Here is a 20830-nt window from a genome sequence, read left to right on the forward strand (position 1 = left end):
AGCTTTTCATGTTAGATCAGGAACAATAGAAGGCTGCCCGCTTTCACCAGTTCTGTTCAACTAAAAGTCCTCACCAGAGCAGTTAGGCAAGAAAAAGAAATAAAAGGCATCCAATTGGAAAAAAAGAAGTAAAATTATCTCTGTTTGCAAGTGGCATGATCTTATATGTGGAAAACCCTAAAGATACACACACACACACACACACACACACACACAAACTGTTAGAAATAGTAAATGATTCAGCAAAGTTTCAGGACATAAAGTTAACATGCACTAAAAAAGAACTTGAAAAGGAAATTGAGGAACAAATCAGTTTACAATAGTATCAAAGGAATAAAATACTTTGGAGTAAACATAAGCAACCAAGTGAGACTTTTATTCTGAAAACTGAAAAGAGAACACAAATGTTAAGACATCCTGTGTTAATGGATTAGAGACTTACTGTTAAAAGTCAGTGCTACCCAAAGTGATCTACAGATTTAATACAATACCCATCAAAATCCCTACGACATTATTTGCAGAAATAGAAAAATCCATCCTAAAATTCATATGGAATTTCAAGGGACCTTGAATAGTTAAAACAATCTTGAAAAAGAAGAAAGTTGGAGGTCTCATACTTCCCGATTTTAAAACTTTCTACAAAGGTACAGTAATCAAAACTGTGATACTGGCATAAAGTCAGACATAGAGACCAATGGAATAGAATAAGGGGCCCAGAAATAAACCCTTGCATATATGGTCAAATGATTTTTAACAAGGGTTAAATGTTGCTGGGAAAATTTGTTACCTACAAACAAAAGAATGAAGTTGGACCCTTACCTGACACCATGTATAATAATTAACTCAAAATGGATCAAGGATCTAAATGTAAGACAAAAAAAATTAAATTCCTAGAAGAAAACAGGACAAACAGGAAAACAGGACAAAAGTTTCATGACAGTGATTTCTTAGATATGACACCAAAGGCATAGGTAACAAAAAATGAATTTGGATTAGATCAAACTTTAAAACTACATTAAAGGATCCAGTCAACATAGTGAAAAGGCAACCACTGGAATGGGAGAAAATATTTGCAAATCTGGTATGTAGTTAATGTATGTAGTTAATATCCAGAATATATAAAGAACTCCTACAACTCAACAACAAAAACAAACAGCCCTATTTAAAAATGGGCAAAGGATTAGAATAAACATTTCTCCAAAGAAAATATACAGATAGCCAACAAGCATATGAGAAGATGCTTAACATCATGAATCATTAAGGAATTGCAGATCAAAACCACAGTGAGATACCACCTCCCACCCATTAGGCTAACTACTAAAGAAAAATAAGGTGTAATAACAAGTATTGTTGAAGAGGTGGAGAAATTGATACATTTGTGTACTGTTGGTGAGAATGTAAAATGGTGCAGCCACTATAGAAAACAGTATGGTGGTTCCTCAAAAAGTTAAAAATAGCATTACTATATGATCCACTTCTGGGTATGTGTCCAAAAGAATTAAAAGGGACTCAGAGATATATGTACACTTATGTTCATGCCAGCATTATTTACAACAGGCAAAAAATGGAAGCAACCCAAGTGTCCTTTGATGGGTGAATGGACAAAATGTGGTATATACATAAAATGGAATGTTGTTCTTCTGACTTAAGTAGGAAGGAAATTCTGGTACATGTTACAACATAGATTAGCATAAAGGACATTACGCTAAGCCAAAGAAAGCAAATAGTGTATGATTCTACTTAAATTAGGTACCTAGAATAGTGAAATTCTTAGAAACAGAAAGTAGCTTGATGATTGCTGGGGCAAAGGGGATAATACGGGGTTGTTTAATGCGTGTAGATAGAGCTTCAGTTTTTCAAGATTTTTGAAGATTGGATGCATAGTGCAAATGAACTGTACATTTAAAATAGTTAAGATAGTAAATTATATGTTATGTGTATTTTACCACAATTTAAAAGAAAGAAAAGGGAAAAAGCAAACCTGACGACACCAAATGCTGGTGAGAATGTGAAACAACAGGAACTCTCATTCATTGCAAATGGGAATACAAAGTAGTACAGCCGCTATGGAAGACAGTTTAGCAGTTCCTTAAAAAACTGAACATACCCTTACCATATAATCTATTAAGCACACTCTGGTATTTATGCAAATGAATTGAAAATTTGTGTCCACACAGAACTGCTTTATTCATAATTGCTTAGACTTGGAAGCAACCAAGATGCTCATCAGTGGATTAATGAATAAATAAACTGTGTATAATTCAGACAATGGAATATTATTCAGCCTAAGAAGAAATGAGATGTCAAACCATGAAAAACTATGGGAGAATCTTAAATATAAACTGAAAGAAGCCCATCACAAAGACTACTTACTGTATGAATCCAACTATATAACATTCTGAAAAAGCAGAACTATGGAGGTAAAAGTAAAAGATCAGTGGTTCCCAGGGGTTATAGGCAGAGTACAGAGGATTATTTTAGGACAGTGAAAATAATCTGTATGGTAGTATAATGGTGAATTTGTCAAAACTCATAGAATTACCCTGATGTAAACTATGGGCTTGGGTGATAATGATGTGTCAATATATAAGTTCATCAGTTGTAACAAATGTACCCCCTGGTGTGGGATGTTGGTGGGGAAGGGGTAGGGAATGCATGGGAACTGTACTTGGTGTTCAGTTTTGCTGTGAACTTAAAACTGCTCTAAAAGTCGTTTCTTTTAGAAAAGGATATGTATGGCGTGATATTATTCATGTAAAAATCTTAAATGTATAAAACTATTATAGGTGTGTTGATGTACATTAAACACCCATAAGAATTAAACAAATTAAAAGAAAAAGGTTGCTTCTGGATGAAAAATAAAGGGGAAGGGGGAAGAGAAGGTTGAGGTTGGAGTGAGATTTTTGCAATATCTATAACACTTTAAAATTTTTAGTTCTTTTTAAAAAAAAGCAAATATGATAAAATAGTGACATTTATTAACTCATGGATCTGTTTTGATTTTCTGTACTTTTTTGTATATTTAACATATTTCATGGTTGAAAAAATTTTTTAAATTTAAATTCATTCTTGTAGAAGTGGTTAATTTCGGAATATATATGTTAAAATGCAGTCTACTCCATGGACTGCATCAATAGAGCAGAACCATTATGGCTAATTTACACAAATTTAGTCAGTGTTGTCTGTCCCAGAAATACTATGATCTAGTTAGAAATGGGAGTCTGCCTGCAGCGTGGCTTAAGAAAACAAGGGCTAGAGAGTGGGTTTAGTTTTTCTTTGGAAAAATCTTCATGTTTTGTAGCTACCAGAGCTCACTTCTGTAACTTACTCAGATATAGTACTATGGCACAGTGAAGGAGAGGTGGGATAGAAGCTCTAAGTCTTGGGTAGTAGTTTTCAGATTATTAAGTGTCGCGAGATGGGAATAAATGGTGACAGAAACACCAGAATTCTTAGTAGATGGGGGAAAATATTGGAACCTGTGTTTCTCAGATATGATTAGATGTATTAAAATACTTTATAAAGTAAATGTATATTCAGTAAGCTCATGGTTCTCAGTCTTAGTCTTAGTTGACCCATCAGCACAATTTGACATAGTTAATTATGCTTTCTTGAAAATAATTTTTTCACTTGATCCTAGCTTTGCACAGATTCCTAATGCCTTCTGTCTCACTGACTGTTCCTTCTTTGTCTCCTGCCTTTTAATTTTGGAGTGCCTAAGGCTGTGCTCACACCATAGGTAACCTCCTCAGGTCACCTGGTTTTCAGTACGACTTATATACTGCCAACTTTCTCAATTGACATATTTAGTCCTTAACTTCTTTGAACTCTGGATCCAATTGACTACTTGACATCTCATTCTGATTTTACTGGAAGCATATTAAACTTAACATGGTCAAAGTGGTATTCCCCAGACTTGCTAATCATTCAGGCTGCCCCATTTCAGTAAGTGGTAGTTTCATCTTGCGGTTGCTTGGGCCTAAAACCTTCAAGTCCTCATTGTCTTCTCCCTGTCACAGTACTGCCCGGTCCATTCACAAGTTTGTAGCATCGGTCTTCAAAATATATCCAGAATCCACATCTCATGATCTCGGCTATCACTCTGGTCCAAACTATTCTCTCTTAACTGGATTACTAGTTATCTTGTGTTCCCAACACAGCAGCTGGAATGATTCTATTTTAAGTCAGAATATGTTTCCTTTGCTCAATACCCATCAGTGGCTTTCTGTGTCACTAAGAATAAATAGCAGAATCTTACAGTAGCCATCCATTTCTTACTCTTCTTTGTTCACTGCGTGTCAGCCACCCTGGATTCCTTGCCTTTTTTTTTTGAGTTGAGCCTTGTATCTTTTATTTTATTTTATTTTATTTTATTGGGGAAGGGGAACAGGGCTTTATCGGGGAACAGTGTGTACTTCCAGGACTTTTTTCCAAGTCAAGTTGTTGTCCTCTCAATCTTAGTTGTGGAGGGTGCCGTTCAGCTTCAAGTTATTTTCCTTTCAGTCTTAGTTGTGGAGGGCGCAGCTCAGCTCCAGGTCCAGTTGCCATTGCTAGTTGCAGGGGGCACAGCCCACCAACCCTTGCGGGAGTCGAACCGGCAACCTTGTGGTTGAGAGGACGCGCTCCAACCAACCATCTGGGAGTTCAGTGGCAGCTCAGCCCAAGGTGCCATGTTCAATCTTAGTTTAAGGGGGCGCTGCCCACCATCCCTTGCGGGACTCAAGGAATTGAACCAGCAGCCTTGTGGTTGAGAGCCCACTGGCCCATGTGGGAATCGAACCAGCAGCCTTCGGAGTTAGGAGCTTGGAGCTCCAACTGCTTGAGCCACCAGGTTGGCCCCCCCTTTTTTTTTTTAAGGCGGCACAGCTCACAGTGGCCCGTTTGGGGACCAAACCAGCCATCTTGGTGTTATCAGCACAACTCTAACTGGCCGCCCCTCGTTGCTTTTCTTTTATGTCTGGGCTCTTTTTACTTGCTAATCCCTCTATCTTGAATACTTTCTGCCAGATATTCACATGGCTTGCTTGCCAACTTCTTAAAGGAGGTCTTAAAAATATTCCCCTTCTCGACTTTATATTTTCTCTCCAGTATTTATCATTATCATACTATGTATTTTAGTTTTGTTTATTGTCTCTACACTAAAATGTTGGTTTCACGAAGGCAGTGATTTTGTCCTTTTGTTCCCTGCTGTATCCTTAGCATTGAGAACAGTTTATGGCACATATTAGGTGGACATTAAACATTTGTTGGGTAAAAGATGTACCCCTGTTTAGAAGGAAGCCTAGCTAGAATTATGCTTTTTAAATGGTGCTTTAGTAAAGCAATTCAGTAATTTGCCTTTTAATAAAGACTTTTCTATTTCCAACGTTGAAGTCTTTGAATATAAGTTCACCAAAAAAAAATAATGTTTTGAAAATAAATAAAAAGAAGGAAAAGTAGGTTGTCCGAAGAGATATATAACAGTGGACCTAAGATGAAAAGGTAGTCTATTGTGGTATAAAGAACATTGGACTGGGGCTGGACAATCTGAGCCTTGCTATTGAGGAAGTCACTAGGCCTCAGTTCCTTTCTTTATAAAAGAGGTGGTTTAAATGATTGCTGTTCTTTCTAGTTGAAAATCTTACGCTATTTGTATAGTTTTTCTGTAACAAAAGCGTGAATTTGAATTATGTTCATGTAATACAAGGAAAACATTCCTTAATCTCTCTTTTCCTATTTCATTTTAATCTTGCTGTTTTATTTTCTTAAGAAGAAAATAATTTTTCTCTTCTGAGAATGCCTATACTAAGCAAAGAAATCATTTCTTTAGCAGTGGTGTAAAGCTTGGATTCTGTTGACTCTTTTTGGTTGAATCTCATTTTTTTTTCTTTAAATATTTCTTTGGGGGAGGGGACGTTACACTCCTCAATTAAGAGGAATATTTTTACAGAGGTCTTTTATTTTTTTACACTATGCCATGAATTCATAGAGAATGGGTCCCAGCAGCTCAGGCTCCTTTCCATTGGTTCTCACAAAGTGTGCTTCTCTGGGTGGGGCAGGCTGGCATTTCAGTTGAACCCAGGTACCTTTCTCTTTGGCTTCCTTCTTTTTCTGATCATTTTCCTTTACCCGTTTCAGGAAGCTATCTCGGCTCTTAGAGTGCTTAATATGCTCAATACGAACATTAATTCTCTTGGCAAGAATCTTGCCCTTGACTTGTTTGTTTACAACAATGCCAACCGCATGCTGAGTAACATTGTAGACCCTTCCCGTTTTGCCATAGTAACATTTGTGGGGCATTCCTTTTTGAACAGTGCCCATTCCCTTGATGTCTACAATATCACCTTTCTTGTAGATTCGCATGTATGTGGCCAAAGGAACAACTCCATGTTTTCTAAAAGGCCTAGAGAACATATAGCGGGTGCCTCTCCTCTTTCCCTTTGTGTTGGTCATTTTGACGAATTACTGGAAGATGGCGGTCCCAGCCGAAAAGTGGTTGAATCTCATTTTGTTTCTTATTCTCTGATTTTTCCCAATGTCTTTCCCTTTTGTTGAGTTTTCTTCAACGTGTCCTTCAGTCATTTCCTGAGATTTTATTTCTTCTGTGAAGTACTCAAAATCTTTGAAGAGAAATGAACATTCTTGCCAGCATTTGAGCAATTCCATATAATTCATTCATTCTAAAAGAGAAGGAAGTAACTTCCCTTTTGCTCATATGAAACTTAAATACGTATTTGTTTAGTATCACAGATTTCCCTGTGTGTTGTCCTTAATCGCTTTCTGTAAGTGATTCTGAAAGTTTACCTTGGCAGCGTTTCCCATCTCTAAGAAGGTTATATGTGTTTCACCAAACCTATGGTCATTTCTTAACTATTTTTCTTTCCCTAATAGACACCTCATCACCAACAACAAACATGTAACACACACACACACACACACACACACACACACAATTTAAAGCAAAAAGTTCAAAATGTGAAAACACTAAGCAACTGTGCCAGAGCCACAAAATAGTTCTTCATTGTTTACAATTTTGAGCTATGGTTTTCTCTGGGATTCTTAGCATAGAAATTATTGCCATGCATAGTAACTTGTACAAATGGCAATTAAATATTTCTTTGATTTGAAGTTAATAAAATTGATGCAGTTTTTTTGAGGCATAAAAGATCTGTTGAAAACCCCTTATTTTACAGATGAGGAGGGAATTAATGCCCCCAAACATGATAATTTGCTTAAGATCATGTTAATGAAAGGTAGGGTGGGAACTGAAAGCCATATGCTAGTAGAGTGATATAGCCATATAGTAGTAATGCATCTTGGGAGGAGATTTATGTATGCATGTATGTGTTTTCTCCACTGTCTACATAATACACACGGCACACCTCTTATACAAAACAGGTGAATATAGAAAATGCCAGAAAGTCTACTTTTTCTTCAGACATTTTCTCACTTTTCCAAATATGTAGATATGTCTAACTTTTGAATTTAATAAATTTCCTTATTGTTTGAATATTGAGTAGATGGTGAAACTAGTGTAATCCTATTCTTTGGAGTTAATAACTGTTAAACAGTTGCTTACCTTTTTTTGTGATTTTTAAATTATATTTTTGTACTAATAAATTAAGTTTCAATGCTTATAATTTAGAAGTGGGTCATTTTAAAGTATGGCACCTGTAGACTAGAATTACTTCTTAAAACTGCTCCAATAGCCTTGCCAAGGTTAAATCTGACCTCCTGCTCTGAATTTACTTTCAAACTCTTCTTAATCATCATTAGTGTTTACTTGTTAGAGATAAGAACTTGATTCTGCTCATGAAGAGTTTTGCTCATCACTAGTAGTGCTAATTACAACTTTTCTCTATTACTAAGAGCAAATACTATCGCTGAGAAATAAATCTACAGTTTAAGTAAGCATTAGACAATAAGCATTTAAAATTTGTTTTATTGTCATATGTGTAAAGTTGGGATTTATTTGCTAATCACGTGCAATTTGACAACATACATAGTATTTGGCAAAGGCATAAATAAGCACCATAATGCCTGCTGCTGAAGAGATCAAGGGGAAATGAAAGGAGGGAGAAATAGGAAAGGAATTGGAAAATAGACTTGCATATTTTTAGCATTTGGTTTACCATATTTATTGGATTGAGCAGCGTTGTACTTGGATTGAACAGTTGTACTTACCAAATATGTTCAGGATGTGATGACCATTTCAGTTGAAAACACCAGTAGCTCACTTTTCTCTAAAAATGTGTGGGTTAGCTTTTCCTGACATTGATTTGAATTCTTGCCTACCTTTCCATTCCTGGATTCTGACATTCTTCAACAGATCCTGCATGTACCATCTTTTATAATTGTCTCTTTTTGTATGTGCTCTGTTTTCTACCTAGAATGCCTGTCTCTAAATGAATTTCCATTCAGTCTTAAAGATACAGCTTATATTTCATCTTTATTAGTTTCTCTGCTGTTAAGAGCAGTGTGCACATTATAATACATTTATTAAATGAATAAAATCAAGTAACTTGTTTAGAATGGTGTTTGGCACTCTTGTTTTCTAAATGTTAAGGCTTTATTACTATTTCATTATTTTTTTGTGTCATAAAAGTATTATCTCCTTAAGACCATGGATATGCTATGTCTGGTTCATGTTTGTACTTTTTAGTGGTTGACAAATAGGTGGGTGATTAATAAATATTTGAATGATTGAGTGAATGCTTTCCAGAAGGCTTTAAATAGTAATACAGTAGTAATCCATATTGGGGGAGGAGGTGTGTGTGTGTGTGTGTGTGTGTGTGTGTGTGTGTGTGTGTGTAACTTTTAAAAATCGCTTTATTGACATGTAAATTACCTTGCATTAAACTCACATATTTCAAGTGTAGAATTCAGTGATTTTTAATCAAGTTTCAGAGTTGTGCAAACATTACCACAATCCAGTTTTAGAATATATTCCATCACCCCACAAAAGATTTCGTGTCTGATTAATTTTTAAAATTTTTATTTTCTTTTGTTTTTTGTGCTGTTACCTAAGTATTAACGTTCCTAGGGTATGATGGAATCAGGCTGGATGAAATACAATCAAAGCATTATATTTCTTATCCTTTGTATGACTAACTTTAGAAAGAATTTTCTTTAAATACTTTTCTCTAGTTAGATTGAGTCCTTACTGATCTAAACTCAAACTTTTTACTCAAAAAATTTTAAAACATTCATATTATTCGGTTTATTATTGCATCATCTTGTCTTAATAGTTTTTAGAATTTTAAAGAAAAGCTATATATACATTAGCAACAAGTGACTTAGAAATTAAGTAGCCACTAATTGGAAAAAAAGTACTAGACCCTTGAGAACAGAAAAAGTGTTTAATCCCTAGACCCTAGCATAGTGATGAACATGCAGTAATTATTCGTTAAATTAAAAAACTGCATTTTTTTAAAAAGTAGCCTTCTGTGTTCCGTAAGATTCACTTGTTTGAATATTTTGACAATGTCACCTACCCTTTTTTTGCCTGAATTTAGAATTTTGTAAATGTATTACAAGCAAAGAAATACACAAATTCTGGGTGATCTGTCTGAACTCTACTCTTTACCCAGTCCCTTTCTCTGCCTCCCCCACCCACCTCAACCCCTCATTTACAGCTTTGTCCTTTAGACAGTGCTTTGGCCTATAAATAAGCCTTTCTCCAGTTTGGCAGCCTTTTGAAATTTGAATTGACAGCTCACTGCATCAGTGTAGGTCATGAATTCACAACTATCATATTCACATGTAGTATATAAAAACCCTGTTCTTTAAGATAAGGAGAGATTTAGAAAAAGAAGCCTTACAGACCCCTTTCATGGGACTCCAGAGAAATAAAAGTCCTTCTTGATTTGAGGTGGAGTTGTGAGTTGAAAATGTCTAAATATCTAATACCACTTTAAAGGCATTTGTTTCTTGCAATAAAAAACATGGGTAAATGCTGCCAAGCTGGTGCATAGGGTGTTTCTCTTCTGTTTCATTCAGTCTTCTCTTTACTTTGAGGCAATAGCCTTTCCCCAAGAGAAGAAAACTTGTTCTCTTGCTCTATATAATAAAGAGATTGTTATATCTCTTATTTTGCAAGTAAATTTCTGTAAGTAGTAGTAGCCTGAGGCTTATGTCACAACTACATCGTTAAATTGGTTTGATAAATCCTTTATTGTTCGTTCCAAATTATCAGAAATTCCAAATTTAATAAGATGCACTGTAATGGGAAGAAAAAAAATTGGTGTAAATAAAATATTTTTATGCAGTAAATAAGCAGTTGTTTTGGATTTAATAATTTGCTTTATTAAAAAGAAGTTAAAGCCCGCATACCTTAATCCTACTTCTTTAGATGAAGTAGTTACTAATAAAAACTTTAATTCTTAGACTGAAACTATCTCTGTCCCTCAGAAGTCTACCTTTTATTGAACAATCTTTTAAATAGTATATTTTACACATTTTATTTTCTGTGTGAGATATAGAACATGGATTTTTTGTTGTTATTTACTGGTTATTTATTGTTTTTGTATTGTGATACAATTCAAAGCCCATTGTCTGGATAATAGTACTTTTGCTTAAGTATGAACCGTGGGCTCTAAAATTGGCTTGAACTCTTTGACTTGAAGACTTCTGGGAGACAGTATTGGCTTTGCATGAGACTGAATTCTAATCCTGGCTATCCCACTTTTATCTCTGTGGCCTTGGCCAAGGAATTTAACTTCTCAACCTCAGTTTCCTTATTTGTAAAAAAGAAACTATTTCTTTTTACCTCTTAAGGCTGTGATGGTTAAACTATAATGAATGCTGAATCTCTTGTAATACGTACTTTGACTAGTTTTCATCCATTTTGCAGTCTTATTAGTATTTTTTAAAAATTGAGTCTTCGTATTTTTAAAATCCGTGTCCATACCAAACCTCAAAATGATCACCCAAGTGTCACTTAGTGATACAATTAATTGGTTTGGTCCAAAATTGAAGTAAAGATTTCCACACATATAAGATTAACCAGTACATTTTGAGAAAGAATAATACTTATGTTATTCCTTATATAGAGAACTTATATTCTGGTGGGGTGTGTGGGGAATAATCAAATAAAGTCACATATAGTACATTAGAATGTGATAAATGGTATGGAGAAAACCAGGCAGAGAAGGGGAATAGAGAGTATCCAGATGGAGAGTTGCTAGAGGCAGGGGAAGACCTCACCCTGGAGGTGACATTTGAAAGACTTGAAAATGAGAGAGTAACTACTGCATGTAGTAAGGGAAGAGCATTACAACCTGAGGAAATAGCAATAGCAGTAATAATAATACCTAACACATATACTGCTATATACTAAGAACTATTTAAGCACTTTACATATATATTATTTAGTCCTTACAGTAATCCTATGAAATAGGCATTTTTACTATCCTCATTCTATAGATGAGGAAACTGATTCATGGAGAGCTAGTAAGTAATGTGGCTAAAAATTGAACCCAGTATGGCTCTGGAGTCCATCTTAGGAATTGCTGTATAATGAAGGCCTTGAAGAGAGAGCATTTCCAGTGTGTTAAAGGGATAGCAAAGTTAGTGAGAAAACAGTAGAATGAGTGGAGGGCTGAGAGGCAGTGACTGGTGGAATATAAAGAATTCTTATTTTATTTGAGCCAAAATAGATGACAATAGCCAGGAAGCAAGATCTCAAAAGCTCCAGATAGTAACTTTGCAGTTTCTTTTATGCATTTGGAATAAAGGGGAGGGACGACTAAGGAAGGTTATGTGAGAGTGGGAGAAAGCAAGGCAGGATTGTATTACAGCATAATTAAGATTATGTGCTTTCTTGAGGATGGTTGTGCCTTCAAGGGGTATTATTACTTCTGGCACTTCAAGGGTGTGTTAACCTAAATGCACAGAAATAATTTTTGCTATAGGCAAAGAAAAACATTTTACTAAAAAAGTTATGTGCCTCAGGCATGGCTACCCACCATGGTCTGCCCAATTAGGAATTTAGGATGAGATCATCCTGTGAGGTTATTTTCCATAGAAAACCCCTTTTTTGTCCATACTTAATGATGTAGATGATAAGCTTCAGTAGTTACTAAAGTTACCTGTGACTTGTTGCAGGTAACTCAATAAAAATCACGGTATTGTTGCAAGATATCCTGAAATACCATTTTTTGGTCATTACTTTGAAATTATGGTCGTTATTAGACCCACTGCTACATTCATTTAATGGATAATGAAGCACACATATTATAATTTGTGTTTTCATATTTATGTATTTCTGACAACTATATACCAATATAATTGGTTTTCTTTGTAATCTTACATATTCCTTTTCTGTTTTTAAAAACACTGTCTGAGAAGATACCCATTGATTTCACTAGGCTCCTAAAGGAGTCCATGGCACACAAAAATTGAGATTCCCTGTAAGGATTACTTTGGTTGCCATGCTAAGAATAAACTGGGGAAGAAGATGGAAAGCAAGAGTAGAGGGGGGATACAAGTTAGGAGGCTTCTGCAATAATCGAAGAGAGGGATAAGGTGAGTTGGACCAGTGTTGTCGCAAAGGAGTTGGACTTTCAGAGAAGCTTTGAAAGTTGGACCAAAAGGATTTGCTAACAGTGGAATGTGCAATATGAGAAAAAGAATCAAGGACAGTTCCAAGATTTTTGGTCTGTGCAACTGGAAGGATGGAGTTACCATTTGCTGAAATTCTCTTTGAAATTACTAGTAAACCTATAATATTGTGTATATCATAAATTTTTTGAACAGTAGCATGCTTATAAAATACAAAGGTACAAAGAACCCATATTACTCCCCATATAAACCGTATGAGATGGCATAGAATATGTATGCTTGTTAAAGATCAGTAAGTTCGGTTTTGGACATAAATTTGAAATAGCTATTAGACCCCTAAGTATTACTTTGTGACTTGTCCTTGCCACTTAATCTGTCTTGGCATATGCAGTCATTAGAAAGAAGGAGGTGAACCCATATATAGAAAGAACTTAAATCGTTACAGTACATGATAGAATAATTATGTGGTTGTTAGAACGAATGAAATATGAGGTGTGATCAAACAATATGATGAATGTTTAAAGAAAAAATGTATTACAGTGAAAAACACATTGTCATTAACCCCCCCTAAAAATCCTCTCCCTTGCTTTGAACACATCCCATCGTTCTTGCCACTTTCTGAAGCAGTTCTGGAAGTCCTCTTTCGTGAGTGTCTTTAGTTGTGCTGTTGGGGCTGCCTCGATGTCCTGAATCATTTTGATTTGGGAGAAGAGCCAGAAGTTGCACAGCACCAAACCCGATATTAAGGTGAATGAGGACACACGGTGATGTTTTTATTTGACAGAAATTGCTGAATACCAGCGATGTCTGACACGGAGTTTTACCATTGATCAAAAACTGGAGTGTGCTGCTGCCGAGTGCCATCCAATGGAAAGGCAGGGATCTTCAATACAGGAAGTGGCGCGTAGAACCTTAGTAGCAGTGTGTGACAAGTTTCAACTTGTTAGTTACAGTCAGTCAGGTGTGAGCTACGGTTGAGAGAAGGTGTGTTTTAAAGTGTGCCACAAATCATCTTCCATCATGACAACGCTCCCTGTCACACATCGCTTCTGGTATACGTCAATTTCTGTCAAATAAAAACATTATGGTGTGTCGGATCTTGCACTGTGCGATTTCTGGCTCTTCTCCAAAATCTAAATGATTCATGACATCAAGGCAGCCGCAACAGCGCAACTAAGTAAAGACACTCATGGAAGAGGACTTCCAGAAAACTGCTTCAGAAAGTGGCAGGGATAATGGGATAAGTGTGTTCGAAGCAAGGGGGAATATTTTTTTTTGGGGGGGGGGATTAATAGCAATGTGTCTTTTACTGTAATAAATTTTTTAAAATTTAAACATTCATCGTATTTTTTTATCACACCTCGTATGTCTGTGTATACCACCATGGGAGATCTCTGAAATCTATAAATAAAGTAAAAATAAGGTGAAGAACTGAATTAATAGATAAGTGTGTTAGAATCACAGTAAATCTACCAGTGTTTACTTTTAGAGAAAGATTGAATGTGCAGAAGACTCCCCATCTTTTTTTCTAAAGCAGTTGAGTTTACTAACCTTGTACATGTGTTTTTAACTTGTTATGGTTCATATGGGGTTGAGATTATGGGTTCTTTTTTCTTTGTAGCTTTATAATTTTATATTACAGTTTATATTACAGTTGTATATCCAGTATTATAGATCTATTAATTTCAAAGAAATTTTTTATATTTGAGAATGTGAATGTGACATGAAGATAGAAAATCTTCTATATAATATGATCTTTATTATGAGTAAAATATGACCTTATGTAGATACATAACTAAAGAAAAGATTAGGAGATATACATCAAAATGTTAAAATGGTTTTCTCAGGGTGATGGAATTTGTAGTTTTTAAAAAATATTTTTCTTTACTTTCTTGTAGACTATGAGAAGACAACGAAATGAAGTTGTAGTTGAATTAAGGAAGGTAAGTCTGATGAATATCGGGTACTTCTAAGCATTCTAACAGCATTACAGCAAATATAGAAGATACCAAATGTATATTAATCTCAAGTGCTTAGCATTTCTTTTTCTTTTGAAAACCGAAAGACCAAATTTGACATGCTGTTGAAGTTGGCAAGATACAACTTGACCACTGTCCGAAAACAGAGATACAGTTATCAAATGCTTTTTTCTTCTGTAATTTTTGATGGTTTATATAAAGTATAAGTCATAGGTATACCCCTATTTACAGTAGTAGTTATGCCCTGAAAGGAACTTGTTACTTAGAAATTTCATCAACTTTTCAGTATTAAAGTAGTTGAGAATATATTTTTAAATTTGTCCCAAACATTATAAGTGAACTTCAAGTGGCCCTTGATTTTTGTAAGGCAATGTTGATTTTTGTCTTATTTTACACTGCCCGACTTTTGCTTTAACTTTGTTTTTAGGTGATAAAGAGAAGCTCCCAGATGATGTATAAAATGCTTTGGTGCTTTTCAATAAATAATGTGCTTGGTTCTGACTTCAACTGTACACTATCTTTTTTTAATCAAAATTTTTTGTTCTTTAGTTTGTACATAGGTCACGGTTCATTAAAAATGTAGTACTTGGGGTTTGGGACTCAAATTAGTGTTGCTTAGGTGTTCACAATTTCGTTTAATTTTCTGCATTTGCATTTTAGTTTCAAAAGGCACTTCATATTTCAGTTTGTAGGCACAGGGTTGCCTAACCTTTGTATGAAAGTACCTTTTTTTTATTTAACTAGAGTTCTTTTTTTTCTTTGCCTTTTTTTTAAAGAATAAAAGAGACGAACATCTCTTAAAGAGAAGGAATGTACCACATGAAGATATCTGTGAAGACTCTGATATAGACGGCGATTATAGAGTGGTAAGCTATTGTAATTCTGGTCATTTAAAACTACCAGTGAACGATGTTACGTAAACAGAGAATTTTAAGGTGACTTTTTAACTTAGTTTTCTCTTTAACGTTTTTCTTAGCAAAATACCTCTCTAGAAGCTATTGTTCAAGTAAGTTGAGTTATTTTTCCTCTTTTTATTATATTTCTTGGGCTTAATTAAATTATTGTGTATCTACATTGAAACTTTTATTTTTTTATAGAATGCTTCAAGTGATAACCAAGGAATTCAATTAAGTGCAGTTCAAGCTGCTAGGTAAGTTAAATTTTGAGGACATATATAAATTTTATAACTTACACAGAAGTTCTGTTGTGTGTTTTCACTACATAGTCATGTCACTCATACTTAACTTTGAAGACAAACAATAAGAACAGTCATAGACCAACTGAATCTACTTTTAAAATTACTCTCTGAGAGTATTGAAATTTTGTAGCAATTTTCTAAACTCACAAATACACTGAAGCTTTACTATACATGATATGTACAGCTGCTTAGGGAAAAGTTGATTTAACAGGTTATTGCTATAGATTAATAGGAAGACATTTATAAAGTTTTACTTTTTACTGATTAATAGGTTTAATTTAATAAAATTTCACATTGTTCAGATCCTGCCCAGAGGTAGCTAACTCTTCTCACAGTATGAGGATATTGATCAAACAATAGAGTTATGAGCTTACTATACAGCAGTGTATAGGCAAGTGGACGTTAAGGTTTAGGGCTACAAAGTCTCCCATTCTCTTTCCAGGTAGAAATACTAAGTTATTTTGTATATTTCTGTTATAAAACCTGTGCTCTCCTATTTTTAAGGGAAGCACCAGAAAAACTTATTGCTGAGACCTTTGTATTAAATAGTTGGGGAAGACATGGTAGTATCATAGTACACAATATAGTGGTCACATTGTATATTTATAAATATAAAAATAATCCGGTGTTGTGATTAGCAGTAGGAAAGACACTTAAGCAAGAAATTGATCCTAGTTATAGAATGTCAAAAGTAGAAAAAGATTTCACAGGTCCATCCAATATTTTATCCAGTGCATGCCTCCCTTTATGTTTATAGAGTTTTCCTACTTTTGTGTATTCACTTCAAATAACCTAGAACAGATAAGGAACTTATAGAATTACAATGTTGCCCACTACAGGTAAAAGAACTTAGAACTGTGTTTTGTATTAAGAAAATCACAGAAGTTTTCATGCCTCAAAATGCCAAATTAATGTTTATAGGAGGAATGATCAAGAAATTGATACATATGCTCACCATTGTCAGAGGTGAGCAGCTCCTCTCAATATGAGTTCTGCAAGATAATTAAAGCCCTAAGGCAGGCGTTCTCAAAATTTCTCTAGGAGATCCAGAGAAAGCTTCAGGGGGTTATACAAGATCAAACCTATTTTCGCAATGATTCTAAGACTTTGCCTTTTTTCACTGTGTTAAAATTTACATTGATGTTACAGAAGCAGCTGTGGGTCAAACTGCTGGCACCTTAGCACAAATCAAGACTAGGACACAAAAATTCATTTTATATTTTGTAGATATTGTTTACACCATTATGTACTCAAAGGAAAAAGGCAGTTTCTCTTTAAGAATGTCCAATGGAGTAATAAAAAATTTTTCTTTTATTAACTCTGGTACCTCGATTAAGAAAAACTGGGTTATTTCCTACTTTGTGCTTAGAATTGTGCTGTGTGTTACGTAAAATACTTCGAAAAAGCATATGGTATAATTCTTGCTCTAAGAAGCTTAGAACCTAATTAGGAAGGCAAAACTGTAAAACTAGTGATGCTCTATAGCAAATGTAGGCGTATGCTGTGTAAATATTTTTTCAGTAATTCAGAGAATTTAGAATTCAGAGGGTGTTATAAAAACATAGAAATTGAAATGGACTTTGAATAGGTGGAGTTTAAATAGACGGAAAAGAGGGCATTCCAAATACAGAGAATAGGATGTGAAGGGCCTGGAAATGAGATTGAAATGGTAGGACTGACAACTGACCTATTATTGAATAACAGAGCATAAGATTTGTGAGGTAAAATGAAGCTAACTTGTGGAGTGGTTTAAAGCCAGGTCAAGGAGTTTACATTAATAGGGGAATGAATAAGAAGCCATCATTTTGTTTATATAGAAGAACGATCTTATGCTTCCTTAAACATTGTCTTTATACAAAGGGTACCAAAAAAAGTATACACATTTTAAGAAAGGGAAAAACTGTATTAAAATTGTAATATTCAATGTATACTGATACCAAAGATGAATACAAGTCATGTGTATACATTTTTTTGGCACCTCCCGTATAGTAGAGCAGGGGATTCAAATGGGTGAAGACGTGGATTAGGCCACATTGAGGGCTTATCAGCTAAACCTGCAGTCTACCACATGTACATGGGTACTAAGTACCACAAGAGCAAAGATGTGTCTGTCTTGTTCGCCTTCATATCTCCAAAACCTCTCTGGATATTTTCCTATGTATTGCTACGCTTATTCCAGTTCACTTTAGTTACTGAGATGAGAATGTTGTTGAGCTTTTATGACCTTTGATTCTACATGTACAGTAAGATGAAGTATCAGCAGGACCACTAGTATCAGCTATAAACCTGTACCAGCAGCCTACCTGCTCTTGCCCTTTTGATTCTGTAGGACCTGTTATGAATAATTTGGGATAATTTGGTGACCTCTTAACCCCTTTCTTAGCAAGGTAAATGACATGTTCAAGGAGTCTGCCCACTTGTTTTCTCTAACCTCAAAATTAAGCCCAAAGGTAACACACATAAAACATGTAGTTGTCTTTTTATAAGTCACATTTGGGACTTTATTGAGGGAATCAAGGTATTACTGCACTAAAGAAAAAATGATAAAGTGGTTTGTGTCTACATTTTTTCCTAATTATTAATCTCTATAAATTTATAATTCTTTTTATAATAGAGAAAAGGTTGCGTTATATAAATTTAAAAATAACTTTGAGCAAGAGTGTTTGTGCCAAATATTCACATTTTGTTGTAATTTCTATCAAATACGAATTTGGATTTACTGTATTTTGCTGTGTCTAATGCACTGCCGTGTATAATGCGCACCCATGTTTTTGGCCCAAACTTTCAGGGGGAAAATATCTTTCGTTTAATTTTTTAATTCAAATTTTTATTTGTTTATATTTAGGTACTTGTCTTTTGTATTGTAAAGGAATTTTAGCATTTATTTATTACACTTAACTCATAAGCATAAATAAAAGAATTTATGTTTTTAGATATGGAATTAGTACTACCCATGTATAATGCGCATTCTTACTTTTCCCTCACAAATTTGGACAAAAAAGTATGTATTACACATGGAAAAATACTGTAATTATATGTAATTAAGTTTCACAAAGTATGTGTGTATTTCTTGTAGGAAACTTTTGTCCAGTGATCGAAATCCACCAATTGATGACTTAATAAAATCTGGAATATTGCCTATTTTAGTCCATTGTCTTGAAAGAGATGACAAGTAAGTACATTATTTTAAGAAATAATTTAGGATATATCCTTTACAGAAGGGAAGATTTTCTAGTAGTTAGTGTGATCTTTAGATGAAAAAGAAAAAGATGCAGTTGAAAAGCCAAAGTGAAAAACAATGCGAGGTGTGTTTACACCGAGAGGTGAAGGTAAAGGCCAAAAAGGAACTTGAGAGTGATACATGTAACGTTTGAGCTCTGAAAATTAGCAAGAAATAGTTTGGCCAGGTAGGTACTTGAGAAAACTGTTTAGGTAGTAATGTGCAGGTATCTTAAAGATTTCTTACTAAAAATTAGGACACCTGAGGAGGTTGTATGCTTTTTATACAAGAGAAATTTTAAATAGCCATTGGAGGTTTAGAAGAAGTGCTGGATGCGTAGATAACCTTTTGAAACAAAATATTCAATAATTTTGAAATGCTCTAGAGGGGAGGAATGGTTGGTAAATAGTTGGGCAAGTGTAAAAATCCTTACTGTTGAAAATTATTTGTTTTTGTAGTCCTTCTTTACAGTTTGAAGCTGCGTGGGCTTTGACAAACATTGCATCTGGAACCTCTGAACAAACTCAAGCAGTAGTTCAGTCCAGTAAGTTGGTTGTTAAAGATAAAATTGCGATTTTTTTTTAAAGTGAAAAATAAACAGTGATTCTACAGAAAGAATAGAGCTATTAATATTATAAAATAATAGCTATTTAATAACATATAAGGTAGTTGAAAGAGGCCAACTTAAGTATGTTGCTTTGATCATCTTTACCAGTGACCGACATTTTCTATTTCTAAAGATTAATTTGCTTCTAAATCTGACACTTCCTAATTATACCGTGTTTCCCTGAAAATAATACCTACCATGAAAATAAGCCCCAGTTAAGATCATCAGCCAGACGGACGCATTTAGTACATTATGACAATGAGTTCCATAAGAAAATGACATGACTATATTTGAATAAATGTAGAGTGTTGTACATGAAAAAATAAGACATCCCCTGAAAATGTGCCCTAATACGTCCTTTGGAGCAAAAATTAATTTAAGACCTGGTCTTATTTTCAGAGAAACACGGTAATAACAGATTACATTATTGTAGTTAACTCTTTATAGGTCATCATTAAAATAAAGGTGTTTACCCATTGCTATACTGCCTCTGGGCCTCTTAATGAGATTTCTATCATACATTTTAGAAAAATCTTTTGTAAAGTGATCCTATTGAAAGAATGTTTTTTCATTGTTACTATATTACAGTGATACAATTACAAACCTATGATATTTTTTCAAATATTTTTTCATTGTTATTATAATCGTTCCTAGAAATGTAAGTAAGAAATTATTATTGGAAGTAATAACCTGAGTGTATTGTTTTCATGAGTGCTATTTGATTCTTCTACCAAAGAAATTAATAATTTTAAAGAAGGCACTTCTAAAATCCTCTTCAAGTGTGTAAGCAGTACACTTGTCTAAACTTCTTAAAATCTTAGGCACTAACTTCTACATGATTTTGAAGGGGAACAAAAATGTTGTGTGAGTAAGCAGCTTATTATGTAGGTACTTGTGATATTATGTAGAAGAGAATTAATTACTGTAAGTCTTAATAGAACTGGTTTAGTTGTAGGTTCAGGTGGTTTAATTTTTGCTCTTTTGGGGGTTTTTTGGTTTTGTTTTGTATGGTTGACTGCTTAGTAAATTTTATAATCTCAAGACAATGTCTTAATCCTGTACTTACTCTCTTTCTCTTCTGTTTATGTGCTCTTTAAATTAGAAAAGACACCTAGAATTTGTTTTAACACCATTAGTCTTTCTTAGTATCCTCAAAATAATGGATACATTAATTACTTTGTATTATAAATAAGCATGATTGAGCTACATCTACTTAAATAGCATTTTTCACAGTGATATTAGAAGGAAGAAAGTTCAGTACAGTATTTTATTAAGATACAAACCTT

At 34.4% G+C, this 20830-nt stretch overlaps 2 protein-coding genes across 2 annotated transcripts in view; one reads left to right on the forward strand and one right to left on the reverse strand.

The window, feature by feature from the left end:
• The window catches only part of KPNA4 (karyopherin subunit alpha 4), a 57142-nt gene that overhangs the window by 13000 nt on the left and 23312 nt on the right, over window positions 1-20830 (forward strand). Inside the window, exons 2-7 of the mRNA XM_081028546.1 lie at window positions 14439-14483; window positions 15296-15385; window positions 15496-15525; window positions 15617-15669; window positions 18794-18889; window positions 19396-19481. Coding sequence (XP_080884672.1) covers window positions 14439-14483; window positions 15296-15385; window positions 15496-15525; window positions 15617-15669; window positions 18794-18889; window positions 19396-19481 — 400 coding nt within the window. The remainder of the gene's footprint in view (window positions 1-14438; window positions 14484-15295; window positions 15386-15495; window positions 15526-15616; window positions 15670-18793; window positions 18890-19395; window positions 19482-20830) is intronic.
• On the reverse strand, window positions 5950-6456 carry LOC308488646 (large ribosomal subunit protein eL21-like; the record flags this gene model as incomplete). Its single annotated transcript, XM_081028558.1, has 1 exon — window positions 5950-6456. Exon 1 carries the CDS (start codon window positions 6430-6432, stop codon window positions 5950-5952), a length of 483 nt encoding a protein of 160 aa, XP_080884684.1. The 5' UTR covers window positions 6433-6456.

This window comes from Rhinolophus hipposideros (genome assembly GCF_964194185.1).
Source record: "Rhinolophus hipposideros genome assembly, chromosome: 2".
Lineage (NCBI taxonomy): Eukaryota > Metazoa > Chordata > Mammalia > Chiroptera > Rhinolophidae > Rhinolophus > Rhinolophus hipposideros.